General features: G+C 42.5%; 1 protein-coding gene across 4 annotated transcripts in view; it reads right to left on the bottom strand.

Annotated features, from left to right (window-relative positions):
* The window catches only part of PALM2AKAP2 (PALM2 and AKAP2 fusion), a 265,450-nt gene that overhangs the window by 65,773 nt on the left and 177,459 nt on the right, over positions 1-22,218 (bottom strand). For all 4 annotated transcript variants that reach the window (XM_078061581.1, XM_078061583.1, XM_078061582.1 and 1 more), the window contains one exon: positions 8,799-8,879. In XM_078061581.1, coding sequence (XP_077917707.1) covers positions 8,799-8,879 — 81 coding nt within the window. The remainder of the gene's footprint in view (positions 1-8,798; positions 8,880-22,218) is intronic.

The raw sequence follows: 22,218 nt of genomic DNA, 5'->3' as shown, positions 1-22,218 counted from the left end.
ACATGGTGCCTGTAAATGTATATACAACTACCACCAAGGACAGTGTCAAAAAAGTACTTTAAAAGTTTCTAGGGCATTGTTTAATAATATAAAATCATGTGTAAAAGCTCACAGTACAATTTGTTTACATTGGTTGCTCTTTCTTATGGGCTAAATTATAGCTCCTCCCCCCACCAATTCATATGTTGAAGTCCTAAACCCTCCTACCTCATAATGTGACTCTGTTTGGAAATAGGGTCTTGAAGGTTAAATGAGGTCATTGGAATGGGCTCTAATCCAGTATGACTGGTGTCCTTATAAGAAGTGGAGATTAAGACACAGACATGCACAGAAAGAAGATCATGTAAAGACACCAAAGGAGGACACCCATATACAAGCCAAGGAGAGAGCATTAGAAGAAGCTAACCCTACCAACACCTTGATCTTGGCCTTCTAGCCTCCAGAATGATGAGAATATGTCTGGTGTTTAAGCCACCCAGTCTGTGGTCTTTGTTATAGCAGCTCTAGCAAACTACTACATTCTCCATAGCTTTATTACAGAGATGTTTCTTCCACTGGAAAGTGGGGATGAGTGGGTTAAATTGGTTTCTCTTTCTAAGTGGGCTACAGAAAAAAAAAAATTCAAAACCACTGTTCTCCACTCAAAATTCTCCAGGTATCATGCTCACACACAGTGAGAAGCCATGTCAAACAGTGGTTAACAGCCTGAATTCTGGAGCCAGTCTCCCACTTATTAGCTGTGTGACCTTAAGACAGTCTCATCAGCCTCACCAAACCTCAGTTTTCTCATCTGTAAAATGGACATGATGACAGAGCCCACCTCAGGCTTGTCATGAGGATTAAATGAGTTCATACACAAGTGCTGAGCCCATACTTAGTACTAGAGAAATGTTTATTATTGTTGTTCATGCTGTTCCTCTGGCCTCTCCTCCCTTCATCTGAGAAAGAGCAGGTAAAATGAAGCCTTCCCCGCTCCCACTGGCAGGATCCATGGCTCTCTGCTCTGTCTCCTCTAGCAGAGAACATACTCCAGCGCACTCTTAACACTGTTCTCCAATTTCTTTCTTTTTGTATCTTTCCTCCTCTGAACCCCCAGCTCTTCAAAGGCTGGGACTGTTCTTCATTCATCTTTGCATCTCATTGCCGCACCCAGCCCAGTTCCAGGGAATGAATGAGTAAATGGGTGAACTGGAAAAATCTCAACTGTCATTCTAATTACTCAGGAGGGGGGTGTCGCACTTTCATTCCTAGTGCTCCATGAGTTGAAATGTTTGATATTCACCTAGTTCAACCCATAGAGGGTAAAAACCCTGTTAGGATTACTGGGGGACAGATCTATTGGCAACCTTGGTCTTGGTGTGTGTACTCTTCTGAAAAGGCAGCCATGGACAGACCCAGCCTTCTCTGCCCCAGCAGGGATGCTCTGCAGCCGGGGCTTCTTGAAACGTGACACAGTGGCTACTTTTGGGAATGTTCTGTCTGCTCTTCTTCACACTGTGCCTCCTGCCACCCAGGAAAGGGTCTAACGGCTCATTTCTGGCTAATTGAGTCCTAGCCATCCATCAGTACTTCTGACAAGAGCCGCCTGGTGACCATGAACACCGAGAGCACGTGTGCCCTCACATCTGTCTCTTCTCTGGATAAGCCAAGCATCCCCAACAGCTGGAGCCAAGAAGAGAGATTCTAACAGAACAAGACAGTGGGCCTGGTCTCAGAGAAGTCCGTTTCACAAAAGTGTTTGGACATTACAAAAACAAAAAAGCAAAGTTGATTTTTTTTCACTTGGTCTTAAAGTAATGCTGCTAGGGCAAACCACCGATTCTAATACGTTTACCACCGAAGGTTCCCTTAACCTATGCCAGATGCCCTCCTGTTGTCTCTGAGGGTCGGCTGTGCTACGGCCTTGGAATATAATGCACTTGTGCGGGCCGATCACACACACCCATCGAAAGCGCCAGTTTCCCTCTACTGTTCTGGTCCCTATTGGCTGCCTGAGTGTTTCAGAATTAAGTGACAAGCAGAGCACGGCAGAAGTGAACACTAAAAATAAAAACTTTTCATTTTTTTTTATGTCCAAACTGCATATACCAAAAAATTGTATCATAGCTTACAGGGGTGAAGAACTGTCAAACTTCACCTTTGTCAAGTGGATGCAACTATGAGGAGTCAAGACAAAGGAAGTATGCATAAGGCTTACAGGAGAGCTTGCGAAAGCACAGATTCCCACTCCCAGAGATGTCAATTCTCGAAGTTTGGGATAAGGCCGAGGAATCTGAATTTTAATAAGCTCCCAGGTGATGCTGCCATTGACGGTCCTGGTCCGAGGTCCACAATTTGAATAGCCCTGCATCAGAACCTGTGACTATCCAAACACCTGGAGAATGCATAAACTTTCCCACTGGTTATCCAAACGCTGACCCGAAAAGGAGCTCATCATCCTTCCACATAGCTGTCTCTCCTCCTGCATCCCCATCTCAGGAGCAGTGGTGTCCCCATCCACTCCCTATGTGCCAGACACTCTGCCAGGTCCTTCAGACACTGCTCTGGAAGACAGGCAAGTCCCCAGGATCACCAAGCTTTTGTCCCAATACACAAGGATGCAAGATAAATTCAGACTGTGATACATGCATGGCAGGAGGTAGGCAGGACAATATGACAAACAGGGATGGACTGAGGACACTTAAGGTGGGAAAAGTCCCTGCGAGTACGTGAACATTTGAGCTGAGATCTGAGATCCAAGGAAGGCAATTTCAGGGGCAGAGACCGGCAAATGTAATAGCCCAGATGTGGGACAGAGTTTAGCGCATTTGTGGACCAGACAGAATGCCCAAGCGGCTGGACCATAGTGAGTGGGGGGTGGGGAAGGGAGGGTAGAAGAAGCTGGAGATGGAGAGGAACGCAGGGGCCAGATTAGGTAGGGTACAGCAGACTTGCTAAGGAGTTTGGCATTTATCCTAAGCACCATAGGAAGAAAACAGACTGAAAGGGACAGGATTACAAAGTATAAGTGATTGGACTCTATTACATCATCAGGTGACAGAGCATGCTAGCTTGAAACCAAGGAGCAGCAGAAGAAATGGAAGGCACAGGGCGTACTTTAGAGGTAGAGTCAACATGACTTGCTGATAGATTAGATGCAGGGGCGAGGGAAAGGGTGGGATTAAAGGTGACACAGATATTTGGTTTGAGCAAAAGGGTGGATGGTGGTATCCTCACCTGGAGATTGGAAAGACTAGTGGAAGAACAAGGGCTAGAAGAGCAGAAAACCAAAACTTGTATTTAGGGCAGCTTAAGCTTGAGAGGCTTATAAATGGAAGTGGTACCATCTAAGTGGACATGTCAGGAAAACAGCTGAATACAAGAGCATGGAGTTCAGGGGACATTGCAGTTGGGATAAATATCAATTTGGGAGTCACTGATGCATAAATGATATTTGAAGTCATGATGACGATGATAATTCTTATCACTCCTCCCCATCGACTCCCAGTAAGACCTTGGTTTGGTATTAAGTTTGTGTTACATGATTTCAGTCCACGCAGAAGCCAAACCAAGACTTCTGATAGAAGAAACCAAGTTCTAACTTCTACTCAAGCTCTGTTTACAGGGCCAGTGGAGACGGGATGGGAACAAGGGGGACATAAAGTTCCTTGACACTGTGTACCCTGCCCGTCTATTCAATATTTTAAAAATTGAAATTGGCCTTTCACACATACTAACAACCAAGAAAAGTCTAAAATTAGTGCTAAAGGTTCACAATAGTGGGAGCCACTGTAACATGTTTGCAGCAAGGCCCCTGGTACCTTCAGGCCATGTAGCAGATGACCTTGGTGAGTTGACAATAAATATCTTGCAGGGCCACAGTTCAGTCTTTGATTTTTTTTTCCATTCAATCTTTTTGAAAGAAAAGGTTGTGGTTTTTAAAATATAATGACAATTTTCATAGCTTGGATTAGAAAAAAAAAAAAAAACTCTAGTCAGAGTTCCCTGCTCATAAATAAATAATTCAAAGGCAGCTTATGTATTGAAGAGAGGATATTAGCAATTTGATTCTGACAGTGCTGCCCCTGTCATACAGACCTTTATAATTGTGACAGTTCCAAAGGGATTCATGTGGCAATACATACTGCCTGCCTACTCTTGCTGGGACCTTGGGCTGACCAATAAAATAGACAAATCTCTGGTAATTCAATCAAGAGAGCAAAGGGAATATTAAATTTAGTCTGTCTGGTATAATATAATAGTTGATTTATTTTTTAAACTCACATTATCACAAGTCACATAATAAAAACAATAAAAATAAATAATTGTTTCCATGGAATACAAAGCCAAGACAATTTTTCAACAGAAGAATAATGATGGCTCTTGCCTTATGACATATTATTAATACATATTATATATTTAAAAAGCTAGAGGGATTAGATGAGGATGGTATCGGCACAGGAGTGGCAGATTCATGGAATAAGAAGAATCCACAAATGGTGGACTCGAGTATAAGGGAGAAATATGTATATGATAAAGAAGACATTTAAGTCAGTGAGGAAAAGAATGAATTAATCAATAAATCACGTGGAGGCAACTGGCTCCCCATCAATAAAAAGTAAAGTCGTTCCTATCTTATTTCATATAGAAAAATAAATTCTAGGTGGGTTAAAACTATTGAAGGACAAGAAACATCCTAGGTAAGTTTTTGAGATGTTCTTTGCAAGAACCATATCAAAGTCAGAAATCATAAAGCAAAAGAACGTTAGATGTGATGTCACAAAAATTACAAAGTTTTGTATGAGATTTTATTAATTATTTATTTATTTGAGAGACAGAGAGCACAAGCGGCGGGGGGGAAGGGAGAGGGAGAAGTAGACTCCCCACTGAGCAGGGAGCCTGACATGGGGCTGGATCCTAGGACTTGATCCCAGGACCCCAAGATCATGACCTGAGCCGAAGGCAGATGCTTAACCGACTGAGCCACCCAGGCACCCCTTTTATGAGAATTTAAAACAGCCCATACACCAAAATCAAAAAAAGAGGCAAAGGTGAATGTATTTTGGACCTGAATGTTTAATATCATTTCATTTTAATCACCAGCTGATGAGGCCTATGAACAAGGGTCACAAAGCTTAATCTATAAAAATATACTAGAGAAAAAGCATAGAAGAATATACCTCTGTGTGAGTTATATCTGGGTGACCAGTATATAGTTGATATGCTTTTTTTCTTTATATTTTCCTGTACTTTAAAATTTTGCTTTTGCAGTGATCGTGCATTCCTTTCTCTTATAAACAGCAAAAATAATTCAGCTATTAAAATTGCTTACTGATCCGATATGTGAGCACTTCTTGGAAATTCTTACATCATAAATATTAAATACTAAATATAGCTAAGTATCTTGTAAAAAGAAATCTGAGTTTAATTTGGCGAGGACTTCAAAGTACTTGGAGGTTTCCTAATCGCTGGAGTGTAGAAGCTCTTTCAGTACTTGGGTCTTTTATTGCATTGCAGAATTTGTTAATTGTCCATATATAAAGTAAGAATATTCCGTTTTGTGGCATTGCTCACTGCATAATCCTAAATATCACAATTACCAAGAATATTAATCAAATAAGCATCAAAACTATTGTCTTGCATTCTATTTATTTGCTTTGACAAGAGACCAGTAAGTCTATCTAAATAATTCATACCTCATTGCATGAGAATACGTGTCTATAGACTATTTGACAAGGAGAATTATATCTTAATAAATATGAAATCTAATTCTAATGCTTTTCCATTTAACTTTGCACTAAGCGCATATATATATATATATATATATATATATTTTAGGGAGCATCCTAGATTTTATAAATTAGTTAAATAAATATTGTTGGCATAGTTCTTAATATTTTCTACTTACAGGAACTGCCAATAATCAATAATGTCTCCACATGGTCTAAATTTTCTGGAGTCCATTAAAGTATAACTTACAGTAAAGAGACAATGATGGTGGTAATTGGCATCTCTCTAGACAAATTATTCAAAATGGAACATTTCCTTTAAAGACAAGAGTGTCCTGGAGAAGGCTTGGTTTTGGAGGCACACAAGCCCTAGCAGTCAACCAGGGTTCCCTCGCTTATCGTCTCTCTGTTCTTGGGCAAATGACTTGACCTCACGAGTTTGTTTCCTCACCTGTGAGACAGGGAAAGTGGCCATTTAAGTCAGTGACGAATTTTGTGGCCATTATTGAGGGGATGTATTTAAAGTACCAGGCCCACAGTAGGCACTCAAAAATATGACTATTATCGAGGATGGAGAAGGGGATGACAAGGCTGCCATGCGTCCAGGACAAAGCTGGCTGAGTCTCTACCAAGAGGCTCACAGAGGAACTATCACCTCAATGAATTTACTAACATCCACGGGTGAGGCTGCCAAGCTCAAAACTGAATGATCACAGGGAAGATGACGCACGCTATTCAAGTTCAGTCAACAGCTAACTGATTGAAAGTAGAACATATGCTTTTCTGGTGCCTGAAGTGATCATATCTCCCAGTCAGGCACCACCAAAATAACTCAGTTATTTTGGGAATGATGGACTCAGAACAAAGAGAGGCAGAGTCATGAGAAAAGTTTCACCTGATCCACTCCTTGCTTACCTCAGACCCCACCTCACCAGAGCATAGAAACTTGGTACCTGCAGAGCTGGAGTTTCTCCAGGGAAGTCCAGATAAACCACCTTTGGGATCTCTGAGGTTGTTTTTGGTTTTGCTTTCATTGTTCAAGGTTACTGATCCACCCTCATTCTGTCTACATGGGCCTTCCAGAGAGAGAGAATTACAACCCATTGGTCTCCACTTATTAAATTGCTATCACTTCCAGTCTTTTCTCTCCAGGTTATAGGAAGATTACTTAGGTGAAAGTGCTGGGTGTTCCCTTAGATAGCCAATTTTATCAACAATGTGAGGATTTTACCAGGATAACCATAAAGAACTATCTGATTCCCTTGTTTCCAAGTCTCTGAAGGAGTCTCACTGCTTCTACATGCAATACTAAGTCCTCTTTACTGTTATTTCTGTTGATTGGGTGGCTGGATACATGGATGGATGGATGGATAGATGGATACATGGATGAATGGATACATGGATGGATACTGTGCTGGACATCAGCAATGAATGAGTCCTTGGTATCTTATCTGGCATCCAGAATGATAAGAAGTTGGGACAAAAGAAACTTAATCTTCTGACATATGTTTATTGCCTTTTGATTCAAGGAAAGCAAAAGCAAAGAACCATGTTGAGCTTAAAGGGAAGAGGGGCTGTCTAGTCAAAACAGCCTCTCATTTTTTCAGTCTCCTTCATAAAAAAAATCCACCTTAAACCTAGAATTCACTGAGGTGTTAGTACATTTTGGTCTCTTATAAGGAGTGAGTTGACTGTACTCTGAGCCAGAGTCCCAGCTCTGTCCAGATTGACCTTGAAAAATTCACTTGGTTCTATTAAGTGTTTTTAAGTCCCCCTCTCTGTAAGAAGAAAATACTAACTTTAGCCCTCAATGCTTCCTCAGGAATGTTGTAAGGAGAGAGTAACAGCATATGGGATATAGTGTAAGCTCCTACAAAGAAAGGTCCATAAATGGATTTACAAGAGCAAAAATAAATGGGCAATATTCTCAGTATCATGCTATTGTTCTTCCTTTTAAGCACATTTCTCTGGTTAAAGTTGATAGTAAACTGATAAATATGCTAAGCGGATTTAGGTCATGCTGCTCTTTGAAACCAGCTTGCTGATAATTCTCATCTTAAGGATTCATTTAGCACCACCCTATCTTCTAGAGAAGAATGGGAAATACAATCATAAAGACTCATCTTGTTTAAAAGAATCTAAACTATCTCTACCTAGCATCACCCTGAAGTCAGCCCCACCTTCCCCACCAGCCCTCTGAGCAATGCAAATCTATACATGACTGTCACGGCAACTTGAGTTGAGCAGGAGAAGGTTTTCCTAAAAAAAGCCCAGAGCAGTAGAAGGCATGCAGCAACTCCCAGCTGGTCACTGGAATGTGTTCACAATATGCTGCAAGCCTGCAGAAAGCAACATGCTATAGCCCGTGGAGTCCTTGTGACAGTGACAGAGCTTTCTCGTAGGCTGCAATCAATTATGATGCTTAAGTGCCTTATGTTTTAAAGAAAAATAAATAATGAAACATCTCTCTCTCTCTGTGCAACGGAGACCCAACCAAGTCAAATCATTTCAATGCCATCTCTTGGCCAACTGCTCGTTCTAAGAGAATACTTCCAAAATTGTGAAAGTAGAAACAAAATGAATGAATCATGGGAAATACACAGGGTTGCTCTTTTATCAGATCACGGTGCTTTTATCTCCCGTTTCTCCATATCAAGAAAGAAAATACTCAGATTTTTAATCTATAAAAGAACAGTACGCTCAATGTGTCCTTTGGAAGCTCTGAACAGACACATGCTCAGCACCTAATGCACTGGGGATGCAGCCCCGGAACACTGCCTCGCCCACCATGTGGAAATTCCCATCCAATTTCTATATATAACCACCACATTTCACATGCACACACCAGCCCCCAAACCCGTCCACATGCACACTATAATCTCCTCATGCTCGCAGAAACTGGAATGCTGTAACAATGCCCTGCATTGGAGAAATTCACAAGAAAAGCCAAGAGATGGTTTCCTGACTAAAGGAGAAAGGGCTAGCGCAGTCGGCGGCAATGCCTTCACGCCAGGGCAGGCTCTGCCCAGCTCTCTGGAGTGTGATCTGCATGTCTAATAATGGAATAGGTTCGCGGGATCAGCCACTTACCTTGGAATGCTGCAGCAGAAGTATCTGCTCGTCAAGTTCCTGTCGCTTGCCTTCTATTTCAGTCTGCCTCTTTCTTTTTTCCTTGAAAATAAAGAGAGAGAGGCTGTAAGAGTAGGTGGGTGTTGGCTCCAGGAATTTTAAGGCTGGAAGCAGTGGCAGCAGCACACATCTGTAGAGACACTCAGAGAGACGCTGGGCACACACACAGTGTCACCTGCCTCTCCGCCTCCAGGAGCTTTCTCCCTAACATGCCTGCTGTGGGCTCGGCGAGTGGGAGAGTCTCCTCCGTCAGCCAGGCTGCAGCAATTTCATCCAGAAGAAAAGGCGGTTTCCACACACACACACACACACACACACACTCACAGAGTCATGTTCTATGCAGTGTTAATTTGGAGACAAAGAATAAAAATGTCTCCATCGAAAAGATAAAGGTTGTTATAAACTGCAAAGATGACAGAATGAAACAGTGGGGATTCTAGGGTTAGCTTTCTCTCATCGAAATCACATACACATGTAATCCAACACAATTTCCAATTTCGTAGGACAAATCATCCCGTTGGACATCACAAACAATGCAAATTAGATGGGTGGTCTTTGCTGAAACTAGTCTCGGGGTGGGGGTGGGGGAGCACTGCATGTGGGTGGGGCTCCCTGAGGTTATGTTAAATATGAAATCTGAAGTTGGTCTGCCTGGATCCAACTCCCAGCTCTGCCATTTGCTACCTGTGTGACCTCTGGCAAGTTCTTTTAACCTCCCTGGGTCCAAACCTTCTCTCACATAAAGAGGAGATCATAATTTGTACCTAAACCATATGGTTGGGGCGTGGTTTCAATGAGATGATAATGTAAAGGATTTGGAACAGCGGTCTGGCACATAGTAAATGCTCAATAAACGTTATTTGTTCTTATACTTATTGCCACATGTTTACTTCTAGGTAATGCCTAGACGCCGGCTCTAAAGGGAGGTAATTCCCCTGTATTCAGAGCATAACCTTTCCACTGGAGTGCACACTTAATGCTCTTCTTCCCCACACTTCTCAAATGCAGACAAGAGACATCATATAAACGTGACTGATTTGAGAACAGAAAGGCCTGCCTTTAATGACAGCTTACTTGTTCCATGTTTTGTTTCCAAAGTGCACAGTGGGGAGGTCTGCTGAGACATTTACGGCACTGGATTATTTTCCTTGACTCACATATGCAGGGAGAAACTTGCTAGACAGACAGAGTGGCATCCGACAATAGAACAGCCAAACTCTGGAGGAGACGATACTGTGGAAGGCTGGCTGCTGGGCTCTGTGCTAACAGAAGGAGTTGCTATGTTTTCTATTCAAGTCAACACAGCTATGATTTGTGTTACAACCAAGCTCCTCTGTGCAATGCACAGACTTGTAAGAAATATTAGTTTATAATCTCAAGCTGCTGGGAGACATGATATCCGAGTCAGGGATATAACCTCCCTGCCAAAGTGAGGCCCAAGAAGTTAACCATTTACCAAACAACTCCGATCAGTGGCGCATTATGGACACTGCCTAATCCCAGAGAATGTGTAAGAACATATAATATATGACAGTGGATGGGAAAGTGAGGACTAATGAGAAGAGCCCCCCTATCCAGTGCCTCAGAAGTGCCACATGACAAAGCAAGGACCTCCGGAACCAGCCACCGTGTCTATATCCTAGCTACTCTAGCCCCTCAAGAGTAGGCTCACAGGACTTTATCATTCGCTCCCACTGGCTATCCAGGTATGTAGTGGTCCAAATTTAAATCCAGATCCAAGATGTAGTATGTCACGGACACAAGATGCAGAGACACCATACTTTCATGCATGTGAAACTGTGTGCTACATGTTTGTTATAGACTGAACGCTTATGTCCTCCCCCTAAATCCGTATGTTAAAACCTAATCGCCAAAGTGACAGTAATTAGGAGGTGGGGACCTTTGGGAGGTGATGAGGTGATGAGATTGGATCCCTCCTGAATGGGACTAGTGTGCCCTTATATGAGAAACCCCAGAGAACTCTTTTGCCCCTTCTACCATGTGAGGACACAGTGAAAAGACAATTGTCTCTGACCCAGGAAGCAGGCCCTCACCAGACACGGAATTCGCCAGTGCCTTGATCTTGGGCTTCCCAGCCTCCAGAACTGTGGAAAACAAAGTCAGTCTATGGTATTTTGTTACAGAACCTGAATGCGCTAAGCCAGTATTCTAATTACACGTCAAGTCATTTGCAAACCTAGGCTTTCCCACCTCTGGGTCTTTGTTCGTATAGAAAATCCTCACTCCAGAGTTGCCCACCATGATATGAGTGAACTATGCCTTGAATAGAAAAAATATTCCCGATGGTATAAACAGTGAAATTTTATATCCCCAAGCAGTAGACTCACTGGTGGTCACTGTGAACAGACATGGTCAGAAAGATGCAGGTTTTAAGTTAGTTCATTAAAAATGGGTAGGAATTAGGTAGATATAAATTAATGGGGCGCACATTCCAGGAAAAGGGAATGTGTGAACAAGGGTAGAAATGTCCCTGCACATTCCAGGGACAGTGAGGAGGGAAATCTATCTGAAGTGTAGGGCTGGCTCTTTGGAATAGAGATCAATGATTCAAAAGATTGGCTAGGACTAGACCATCGAGGGCCTCGAATGCCAGGCCAAGAAGTTTGGATTTTATTCTATAGGCAAATGGCATATTGCAGGGCTCTAAGCAAGAGAGTGATATGGTAAAATGGCACTTTGGGAACATTAATCTGGCACTGGTGTATAGGATGGATTAATAGGGGACGGGATGCTCTTTCTATAAAGGTCCAGACAGTAAATATTTTAGGTTTTGTAGAACATACAATCTCTGTTGCAACTACTCAAAGCTATCACTGCAGTGCAAAAATGGCCTTAGACAATATGTAAATGAATGAGTATGGTTCTGTTCTTTTTTTAAAAGATTTTAGTAATTTGAGAGACAGACAGCACAAGCAGGGGGTGAGGGAGAAGCAGTCTCCCCACTAAGCAGGGAGCCCGACACAAGGCTTAATCCCAGGACCCTGGGACCATAACCCGACCCAAAGGCAGACACCTAATTGACTGAGCCACCCAGGCACCCCGAGTGTGACTGTGTTCTAATAAACCTTTATTTACAAACAGAGGTGGCAGGCCAGATTTAGCCTGTAGTCAGAATTTGCTGGCCTCCGGATGAAAAGATCATTAAGTGTCTTAGGAGGATGTTGCAATGTGGTGGGGAGGGATAAGCTAACAAGCCCACTGTAGCTTAGAGCTGTTCCGATCAGAATGGAAAGAAAAGGACAAATACAAGAACCAGAGCTGACGAGACTCAGGACTAATAGGATCTGGGGGGGTAGGCAAGGCAGTGTCTTGGCTTTCAGCCACACAGACCAAAGCATGCTGGTGCAGGAATGGGCAACAGTGGGAAAGCAGTAGTTCCCCACTGGTGCCGTATTCATATTTTCTCTGAGGAAACTCCTTATTAGGTTAAAACTCAAAACCAAACAGTTGTTAATATGCACAACCAGGCACCAGCATCAGCATGTTCACATTTGTGTTCTGTCTGCTGCGGACTCAGGCTTGGCCCCGTCCCAAGGACCCTTTGTTCATCAATGGCTGTTAGAGGAATCTTTGGTGAGTTGAGTCTGCTCCCACAGTGATGGGGTTAGGTCCTGAGGTCACTACGAACCCAACAAAAGAGGTACGATGTGCATTCAGCCTCTGTATAGAGTAAATTATGAGTCAATGTCCAGCAAGTTCCAGTACGACACTGCTGGGTTCCTGGTATCGCCTGCTCGGGCTGCTGAGATCTGAGCTGTGCTCCTCACCTGCTAGCCTGCTCCTCCCCAGACTTCTCCTTCCCTGGACGAAGGCAAAACCACTAACTCTCTTCCCACTCCAGACAGTTAGACGACATGATTCCCTTTAGTCTCATCGACCATACAACTGTATGTTGATAACTTCCCCATCTGGATTTTCAGCCTAGATTTCTCTTCTGAGCTCCAGATTCCCATATCCAATGGCCAAGAGTTCATACCCATGCCCTCAAATGTAGCGCTTGCCTAATCATCATCTTGGCCATCCCTCCTCCCCTAGCCTCACATCTTTCTATTCTTCATCTCAGCAAGTGACGCTACTCAAGTCAGAAATTGCAGTTATCCTGGACACAACACTTTCTCGAAAGACCGCTTCCTGTTGGTTCTGCTTGTCATTCTCCACATCGTCTGCTTCCCAAATACAACCTTTATTACTACCTTCATATTCCCTCCTTTATCTCCCCACCTGCACATGTAGAATATTCCACATTAGTATCTTTTTTTTTTTTAAAGATTTTATTTATTTATTTGAGAGAGAGAGAATGAGAGAGAGAGAGAGAGAGAGCACATGAGAGGGGGGAGGGTCAGAGGGAGAAGCAGACTCCCCGCCGAGCAGGGAGCCCGATGCGGGACTCGATCCAGGGACTCCAGGATCATGACCTGAGCCGAAGGCAGCTGCCCAACCAACTGAGCCACCCAGGCGCCCCTCCACATTAGTATCTTTAGCAATCCATAGCACTTACCTGTTACACCCAATTTCCATCTGGATTACTGCAGGGACGTCCTCACTAGTCTCCCTGCTTCTGAGTCTTGGCTCTGAGCAAGTCCCTCTGCATGGCTGCTAGAGTGATACTCTAAAATGGAAGTGTATCTCCATCCCTTACTTCAAATCCCAGAATGCCTCCCATTGCCTGCAATGGCAAATAGTAAGTTTTCCCTCACTGCTTCATCTGACAAAAAAAGTCCTGGGCCACCTGGGTGGCTCAGTCGGTCAAGTGTCCGAATCTTGATTTCAGCTTGGGTCATGATCTCAGGGTCATGGGCTTGAGCCCCACATTGGGCCCATGCTCAGCACAGAGTCTGCTTGAGATTCTCTCTCTCCCTCTCTGCCCTTCCCCCTGCTCAAGCTCTTTAAATAAATAAATAAATAAATAAATAAATAAATAAAATCTTTTTTTAAAAAAAGTATTCCTCTTTGACAATACAGTTTAAATATCAATGAAACTAGAGTAACCATCTGCCCAGTCTTCTTTCCTTCAGAGAATTCACATACCCTCATTGTAAATGGAACTGGTGGGTATGACAGTCATAAGTTAATCACATGTAGCCAGGCTCATCTCTGCCACAAGGATTTGCATGTGACACAGGCTGGACTAATCATTCCACCTTATCTCAGTGCAATAGCAGTTGGGCCAAGGGCTGCCTAAACGACCCCCACAGGACCAATAAGAAATACTTCTAGGGATAGACACATGAATACTGGGAGAGAAAAGCTCCCTTTCCACTAAGGTTAAGCTGAGACAATGCACATCGGAGTGGCAATTTTCCCAAGCCACATGGAAGAAATGTATCCATGTTGGAGAATGTCGAACATGCAGAGAGAAGAAGAACTGAAAGACAGAGAAAGAAGGATCTTGATGACACTAATGGGTCCCAGGTCTAGTTATGCATGAAGCCAGAACCACCCCTGGCCTTCCTAAATTATATACACTAAGACACCTCCCTTTTGCTTAAGCTAGTCTGAGTGGTGCTTCTATCACTTACAACTCAAAGAGTAGTGACAAGTACAGATGCCTTTTCTGCTCCCTCCAAACAGAATTCATCATCCCTCTTTCTCTGCTCCCTTTATAGGCTGTGGGTCTTTCTGCATGAGCACCTTGAGCACCTTAGCACTTACACATATCTTCTCCCTTTACCAAACTACATGCTCTTTAAGGACAAAAGTCTTGGCTGATGCAGGGGCACTTGGGTGGTTCAGTGGGTTGAGCATCCGACTCATGATTTCGGCTCAGGTCATTATCTCATGGGTGGTGAGATTGAGCCTTGAGTTGGGCTCCACACTCAGCAGGGAGTCTGCTTGAGATTCTCTCCCTCTGCCCCTGCCCCTTCCCGCCTCTCCCTCTCTCAAATTAATAAAAAAAATCTTGCAGCATCTCCAAAGCCTAGAGCCCTGCATGATGAAGACATGTAATAGTTATATCTGACTGAGATACTTGCTCCCCTCTGATCATGTTCTATTTGTATAAATCCTTCACTCAAATGCATTATGAATTTGCACTCATGACTTCAATGGCAGTAAAATATATCATTGAAAACACATTAGCGATCAGTCAGTAGAACCAGAAGTGTCTTTCTGTTGGAGACATTAGCCCATATGGAATAGACTATTATTGCCATGCATAAAAGAACAGAGTTGAAAAAGTTAACTCTGGGAAGGAATCATGGAAAGCTCATTCTGGGGAGAAAAGCTGGGGTAAGGGGAAATTCCAGGGAAAGCATAATGAGCTGACAGTAGCGAACCATTCAGGGGGAATGTGACTCGAGAGACATCTGGAATGAAGTGATCGCAATCCATTAGGAAGGTTTCCAGATCCCTCTACTATCTGGGAGGCCCAGCAAGTCACTTTCATTGTCTTTCTGTAAATTATATATTTTCCTGGCAAGTATTTTCTGGAAGTATTGCAACATTATGAAACTGCAGGCTCTTAGCATAGTAAGGAACACCACTGGAATGGAGCACACTCTGGGCAAAGGTGGTTAGTCAGTACAACGGCAAGTCCCTAGGAAGCCTATGTTCACCCTTGTGCAGCAGGAGGCAGACTCCCTCTTTCCTCCTCTGCCCGGGCTGCAACCCAGGCAAGGTGGTGGCTGGGGAGGCGTCCCAGATGAGTCACTGAGAAACAGTGAGAGAGGGGAAGAGGATGAGCAGGGAGGGCAGTAAGGAGCAGAGAAAGGTAGTTCCCTTTCCTCTGTTGAGGCCCACGTTGACTTGAGCAGATACTTAGAGCCCCAGCACGCATCTGTGGGAAGGAACCAGAAGACCTACTTATTCAGAGCACTATTGCCTTCAAGGGATGCCAGAATTTAGATGAGAGGGGGAAAAAAAGAAAATATGTTAAAACTTAAATGCTGCAGTCTTTTCCTCCGGCTATTGCTAGATAAAGAGAAAGTTGCTTTGATGGCCGCCCATTGTGAGCCAAAGGGAATGTGTGTCCCTTCCCTGAGCTCACACAGGCTTTTCACTGACTCTGGGCCAGCTGGTTCCTAGGCTTTGCAGTGCAGAATCAGAGAAAGGGGCAGAGTGAACCACAGACCCAAACTGTTTTAAATAGTTTGCACTTGGAAAGGGAACAGGGCATATAGCTGATAGGGGGGAAATCAGACAGAGAAAAGGAAGGCAAGAATGAAGAAAAAAGAACTGAGATGGCTTGGGGACAGCTTGAAGTTCACTCATTTAAAAAGAAAAGGAACTGAGTTATTAAGACCAGAATATCAGGAGGAGAGAATCTTGTGGTATTTTATTGTGGCTTATCAAATGAATCCTCTTTGATGTACTCCCAAAGATTCCGGTAAGAATACTGGACTTTTCCTCAGTCTGTGCTTCTCTGAATGTGCCTTCTAGCTGAAATGGAATCACCATTTTATATAAGTTTTTATATAAAACTTTTATATAAGCTACGCTAAATAGTAAGGCAATGGTGAGAATTAAATTATGGAAAATCAACTTGCAAATGGGGCCCCTGTGAGCTTTTTCTATTAAGGAATCAGAATGTCATCTCAGGCGTGGTTGAATTATAATTACCTGTTTAATGCTATTGTAGAACCAGTGTTATTTATGTATCTGAGGAAAGAGAAGCAGGATGGTCGGTCTGAAAACTGAGAACCTGAGTGATCAAGGATAAAACAATCGAGGAGGTGCCCGCCCAGCTCTGTCCAACTGCCTGTCCAGATAACTTGAATGTTGAGTTTGCTCAGCGGACATACCCCTACCAGAGATCAGTTATCTGATCTCAATGCCACCAGATATCAAACCTCTCTCTCCTGGCTCTGACTTGGAAGGTCACCAATCATGATTCTGATTATATCCAGGCTTCCCCAAGTAGTTAGCTAAATGGAGAGATAATGCTTGTTAAGCCCCCTGCAATGTCCATCCACCATAAAATGAATAACATGGTGCTTGGACTTAGGTTGACGAGTGTATTGAAAGACAAGTTGTTATGTGATTTTCTGATCCCACAAAACTAAAGAGCAGAATCTGGAATCAGTTCATAAGTCTTGGTCAAAGGACAAGTAAACTACATTTCCTATAATCACACTGCTTTGCCCAGCTGTGCACCCATTCAACCTACAACATCGCCACACGAAGTAGAGAATTCTACAACTCTATTCATTCCCATTGCTTAGTTTGGACCAGCATTCCCATTTAGGTAATTATCTTTCATTCAACTGATTACTTGGCCTTGAACTTGCCATCTATTGGTAACAGAGGGAACTGCCTGCTTTGTTTTGCTTTTAACAGAAATTATAAAGTCAAAAGAAAGAATTTTAAATAGGAAAGAGCCACTGATTAGTTCAAACTTCCCTAAGGGTTTTTGAAAGGATACTTTAACACCTAAAATCTTAACAAACATTATACAGAGTTTAGATGCAAAATTGAACAGTTAATATAGCTAGCCTATTAGTGACAAGTCCGATGCACAACACAGGAAAGTTTTCGTTTAAAGTCTTTTGTAGATACTTTATAGTCCATATGGATTATATCTTAAGTCTATTTTTAAGATACGTCCTCAGCATTACCCCTTAAATAATCATTCAGCCATATAGCTATATTTTTGCTTTAATGGTCATAACATCCAGTTCTTTGCTAGGCGTGCTTCCCCTTAGCATCCTTTTCTGGAAACCAAAAAGGAGAGTGGTCTGACATGGCTCTCATGAGAAAGTAAGATCTGTTTTATGGTATCATATAGATAAGTCCACTGTGAAGAAAAAAATCAGGCAGTTTCTATACAGATGGAATGGTAGAGAACTCTGAGAAAGTCCCAAATGCCAGAAATAACATAACTAAATTCACCCACAGAATGTAATCTCCATATCATCACTCTCAAAGTACTGCGTTACTCCTACCATGAAGCCACATGAGCACCGAACTAGGAGTCAGGAGACCCAGCTTTGGGTACAGGTTTGACCCCTAACCCCTGGATGCCTTGGATGAGTCTATTGTTTCTGGGCTTTCGATTCCCCACATGTGAATTGAGCAGGTTGGAACAGCTTCACTGTAAGCTTCCAGCTCTAGGAATCCAGGATACTAAGGAGAACAATGGCTTCATTCTAGACGGTCACATGCCCTTCCTCATCTATAAAGTCACACTAGCAAACATTTACATAGTGCTTACCGTGCGCCTGGCACCGTTCTGATTGGCAAATATTAACACTTTTAACCTTCGCAACGACCCAGTGGGTTAGGTACAGTAATTATCCACATTTTACAGAAGAGAAAACTGAGGTACAGGGAGATACAGAGATGAGGCCAAATGGCTAGTGTTAAATAGAATTCGAAACCGGTATGAAATATGGAAATATAAATGTCTTAAGCTGCTATGTGAAATACAATAAAAAATGGAACGAAGCACATCTCCTGACAGAGTGCAGAACTCAACAGGTACAAGTGCTTCCTTTGCACCTGGTAGGAAGTTTTGGGCTTCGGATTTTGCCTAAGCAACTGCAATCTACTCATGGAACCAAAAATCAGATATGTACTGGTTGAACCTAAGAATAGGATGTTGTTGGTGGTAAAAATAACAACAACAAAAACAATAACAATAATGGTAATTAAGTTTGTTGACTACTTGCTATGTGCCAGGATCCCTCCAGTTTTTCATTTAATCCTCAGAACACTTTCTTTTTTTTATTATTATTATGTTATGTTAATCACCATACATTACATCATTAGTTCTTGATGTAGTGTTCTAGAGGGGAGGGGGTGGGGTGATGGGTTAGCCCGGTGATGGGTATTAAAGAGGGCACGTACTGCATGGAGCACTGGGTGTTATATGCAAACAATGAATCATAGAACACTTTCTTTTTTAAAAAAGATTTTATTTACTTGAGAGAGAGAGAGAGCACAAGCGGGGGTGGAGGGACAAAGGGAGAGGAAGAGGGAGACTCCCCACTGAGCAGGGAGCCCGCCATTGGGCTCCATTCCAGGACCCCGGGATCATGACCTGAGCTGAAGGCAGACCCTTAACCTACTGAGCTACCCAGCGCCCCCTATTATGTTTTTAAATGCTCTATTTATCTGGGCTATTTATATTTCCTTCTTTGTACTTTTCTCATAGATATAGATGGATGTAGATATAGATATAGATGCAGGTAGATGGTCACCAGATATTGACATCTAAAGCAAGAAACAAACAAAAACGTGATTGGCAAGAGTCAGAAAAGGTGTGTACATCTCTGTTTGGAAAGATGCTCATTTCTCAGAGGTGGCGTTCCTTTGTTGTGAGAATGCCCCACATCGTGTTCACGTTCTATTTTTGTGCACACTATTTTGTCTTGTATTTCCAACAACCACAGCTCTGTTCAGGTGCATCCCAGCCCCGCTACTGGTCCATGGGCTGATGCTTTGAGACCTGCAAGCAGCCAGTGGGAGAACTGCTTCCCATGAGGTCCACGCAGTGTCCACTCCTGCTTCCGGCCGAGTGACATTTTCTGCAGGCCTTGCACTTCTTCCCAAGATAGAACTGTCAGTTTAGTGGATTCCTCTGCCCCTTACTCTTCCTGTCATCTAATTTTAGAGATATATTCTAATACCTAGATGCCCCAGATTTAGAGAGTATCTCTACTCATGAGCCTGACGTGGTAAACTGAGAGCTTTCCCAGCTGCTGCCTCATTTTGCAACCGTCCTTCTCAGATGAAAGGTTCAAATGGGAGAGACTTATTTTGCATCTGCTCTCCTTATGAAATCGTTCAATCCCCTGGAAGTGTCTCCTGCAGGGATTGAAGTAAATGAATATAGTGGTTCACCAGGAATTGCTGAAGGTTCCAATCCAGGCTCAACATATCTCTGTTTGGAATTGGGAAATGCTCACAGATTTTGTAAAAGGTCTTCTTTTGGGGGGTTGGGTGGTGGTGGAAAGATTTGACATCAGAATGTTTTGCATCCTCCACATCTCATTTGTTCTGGAAGGTTTTGGCACATGCGCGTGAAGATGGGGAGGTCGTGAGTTCCAAGTGTCTTGTGTGGAGCTCTCTCAGAGATAAGCAAATGTTAGTGGTCAGAACACATCTCTGTTCACAATAACATGTTCAGGAATCAGACGGTCTGGGCTTCAGCCCCTGCTTGGCCACTGCCTAGCCCATGACCTTGGACATGTTTACTCACTCATGCTCAGTTTTGACTGTTCTCATCCATCAAAAGTAAAGGTACCTACTTGAAAGTGTTCTGGGGGTGCCTGGGTGGCTCAGTCGGTTGAGCATCTGCCTTCAGCTGCCTTCATCAAGTCCCGCATCGGGTTCCCAGCTCAGAGGGGAGTCTTCCTCTCCTCTCTGCTCGTGCTCTCTCTCACTATCTTTGTCGTTATCTCTGTCTCTCTCTCTCTCTCTCAAATAAATAAAATCTTTAAAAAAATAAAACATAATATAAATCAAGCTAATAAATGTGTATGGTGAGAAAATTCGAACAATACACCAAGAAATAAAATGAATAGCTGTGTCTCCCTATACCCCACCCCCATTAATTTAGGTTTTTTATGTATCCTACTAGGGGAAAAAAAAAATCCACAAGTATACCAACCTATTATCCATAGAGATCTTTTACTCCTTATATAAAAGGAATTATAACACATGCTTCCTGCTCTCCACCTTCCTTTTTTCTTAGGGATTTTTCTAACTCAGCACATGGGGTCCCCCCTCATTCTTTATAATTGCTGCTTAGATTTACTTTATTTTACTGGTCAGCTGCTGATGGATTATTTAGGTGGTTCCCAGTATTTTATTTGCTGTTATAAACAGGGCTCTAATGAATCTTTTTCTGCATACATCTTAAATGTGTATTTGTGGGGTAAATCTATAGGGTAAGTTTCGAGCAGAAGGACTGCTAAGTCAAAGGATTTGACCATTTAACACTTTAATAGGGCCAAACTGCCCTCCCCAAACCATTTTCTCTGTGTCTTAAATGATATAATTCCGAGTTGAAAATAAGACTCAAGCAACTAATATAAAGGGTTTTGACAGTTTCCCCCTTTATTAGCCATATCCTTAGTGACCCAGGGGGAGTTTAAATGAAAGAAAATATCTACCACTTTGTTAATCAACTGCAAGCTGTTCTTAAACCATACTTGTGTCATCTGTCTTTATTACAGACTATTATTCTGTGTTTTCAGGCTTAAAAGGACACTTCTCAGGTTTAAAAAAGTGATGCTTTTCTCCTTTCTGAACAGGAGTCTATCATGGCTCCATTAGTTTTCTAGGAGGAATCAAATTTGTCCCCCTCTTCTTTGCACTGTTGATATCAGAATTATCATATAGCCAAGGTGTGCCCTTGTCTATAATGAAAGAGGGTTTATTTCTTCTGCTGTTGTACAAAATTTTCCATCTACCAAAATAAATTCTAGATGGACTTAGGCAATGTAAAAAATGAAAACATGAGAAAATACAGTGATTATCTGATTTTAGGAGGGGAAAGGACCTTAAAAACATAAAGCAGAGAAAGAAACCACAAAGCATGAACATTCATTATATAACTTCATTACATAAAACTTAAAAATGTGGTTTTTATAGTGCCAACAAAATATACAACTCAAAGGCAAGTGTCCATCTGGGACCGAATATTTGCAATATTTACGTCAAAGGGCTAAGACCTTTAATAAATAAAGGTTCTTACAAAACTATATTATTTGTAATAAAGCCATGAACACTGAAATACACGAAAAAGAACAAAATATAGGGGAAATGTTCAACATTATCAGTAACCAAAGAAATGCAAATTAAGCCATGTTCCACCTATGAAATGTACTCTCTTGCTTCCTACACACCCTCAGTGTATTTTAAAATATCATGTGTTCTGTGTTGGAGAGGGTGTGAAGAAAAAAGACCCTCTCTTTAATCTCGGTCAGAATTACAAATAAGAATCATCTTTCTGGAAGGCCATTTCAAAGGTTATTGATTGACTTTATCATAAAGGATTTATGCAGAGGAAATTGTCTTTGACATGCTCAAAGATTTTTGTAAAGTATGTTCAACCTAGAGATATATATGCAACACCAAAAACAAAAAAAAAAATCAAACAGCAAGTGATTAGTTAAATAAGATGAATCTTATAAACCATCCAATGACTTCCCTTTTCATTTGGGATAAAATCAAAGCAAGCCCATCCGTGATGCATTGCCTGCCTCTCTCCTGAACCTCCTCTTGTCTCTCTTTCCTGGTCACTTCCCACTCCAGCAGCATTGGCTTTAACCAGAGATCAGCCAGGGCACGGGTGCCAGGCAAGTGGGCGGGGACCTGTGCTAAGTCTGCCACAGAATAAAATGAGACGTTGCTTTCCTTTGCCATTACCGCCCATGTATATCTCTCCCCAGGGAACCCTCCAGAGTTATGGCTATAG

The sequence above is a fragment of the Halichoerus grypus genome, chromosome 14, assembly GCF_964656455.1.
Source record: "Halichoerus grypus chromosome 14, mHalGry1.hap1.1, whole genome shotgun sequence".
Taxonomy (NCBI): Eukaryota; Metazoa; Chordata; class Mammalia; order Carnivora; family Phocidae; genus Halichoerus; species Halichoerus grypus.
This window is presented reverse-complemented; position numbering and strand designations above follow the sequence as displayed.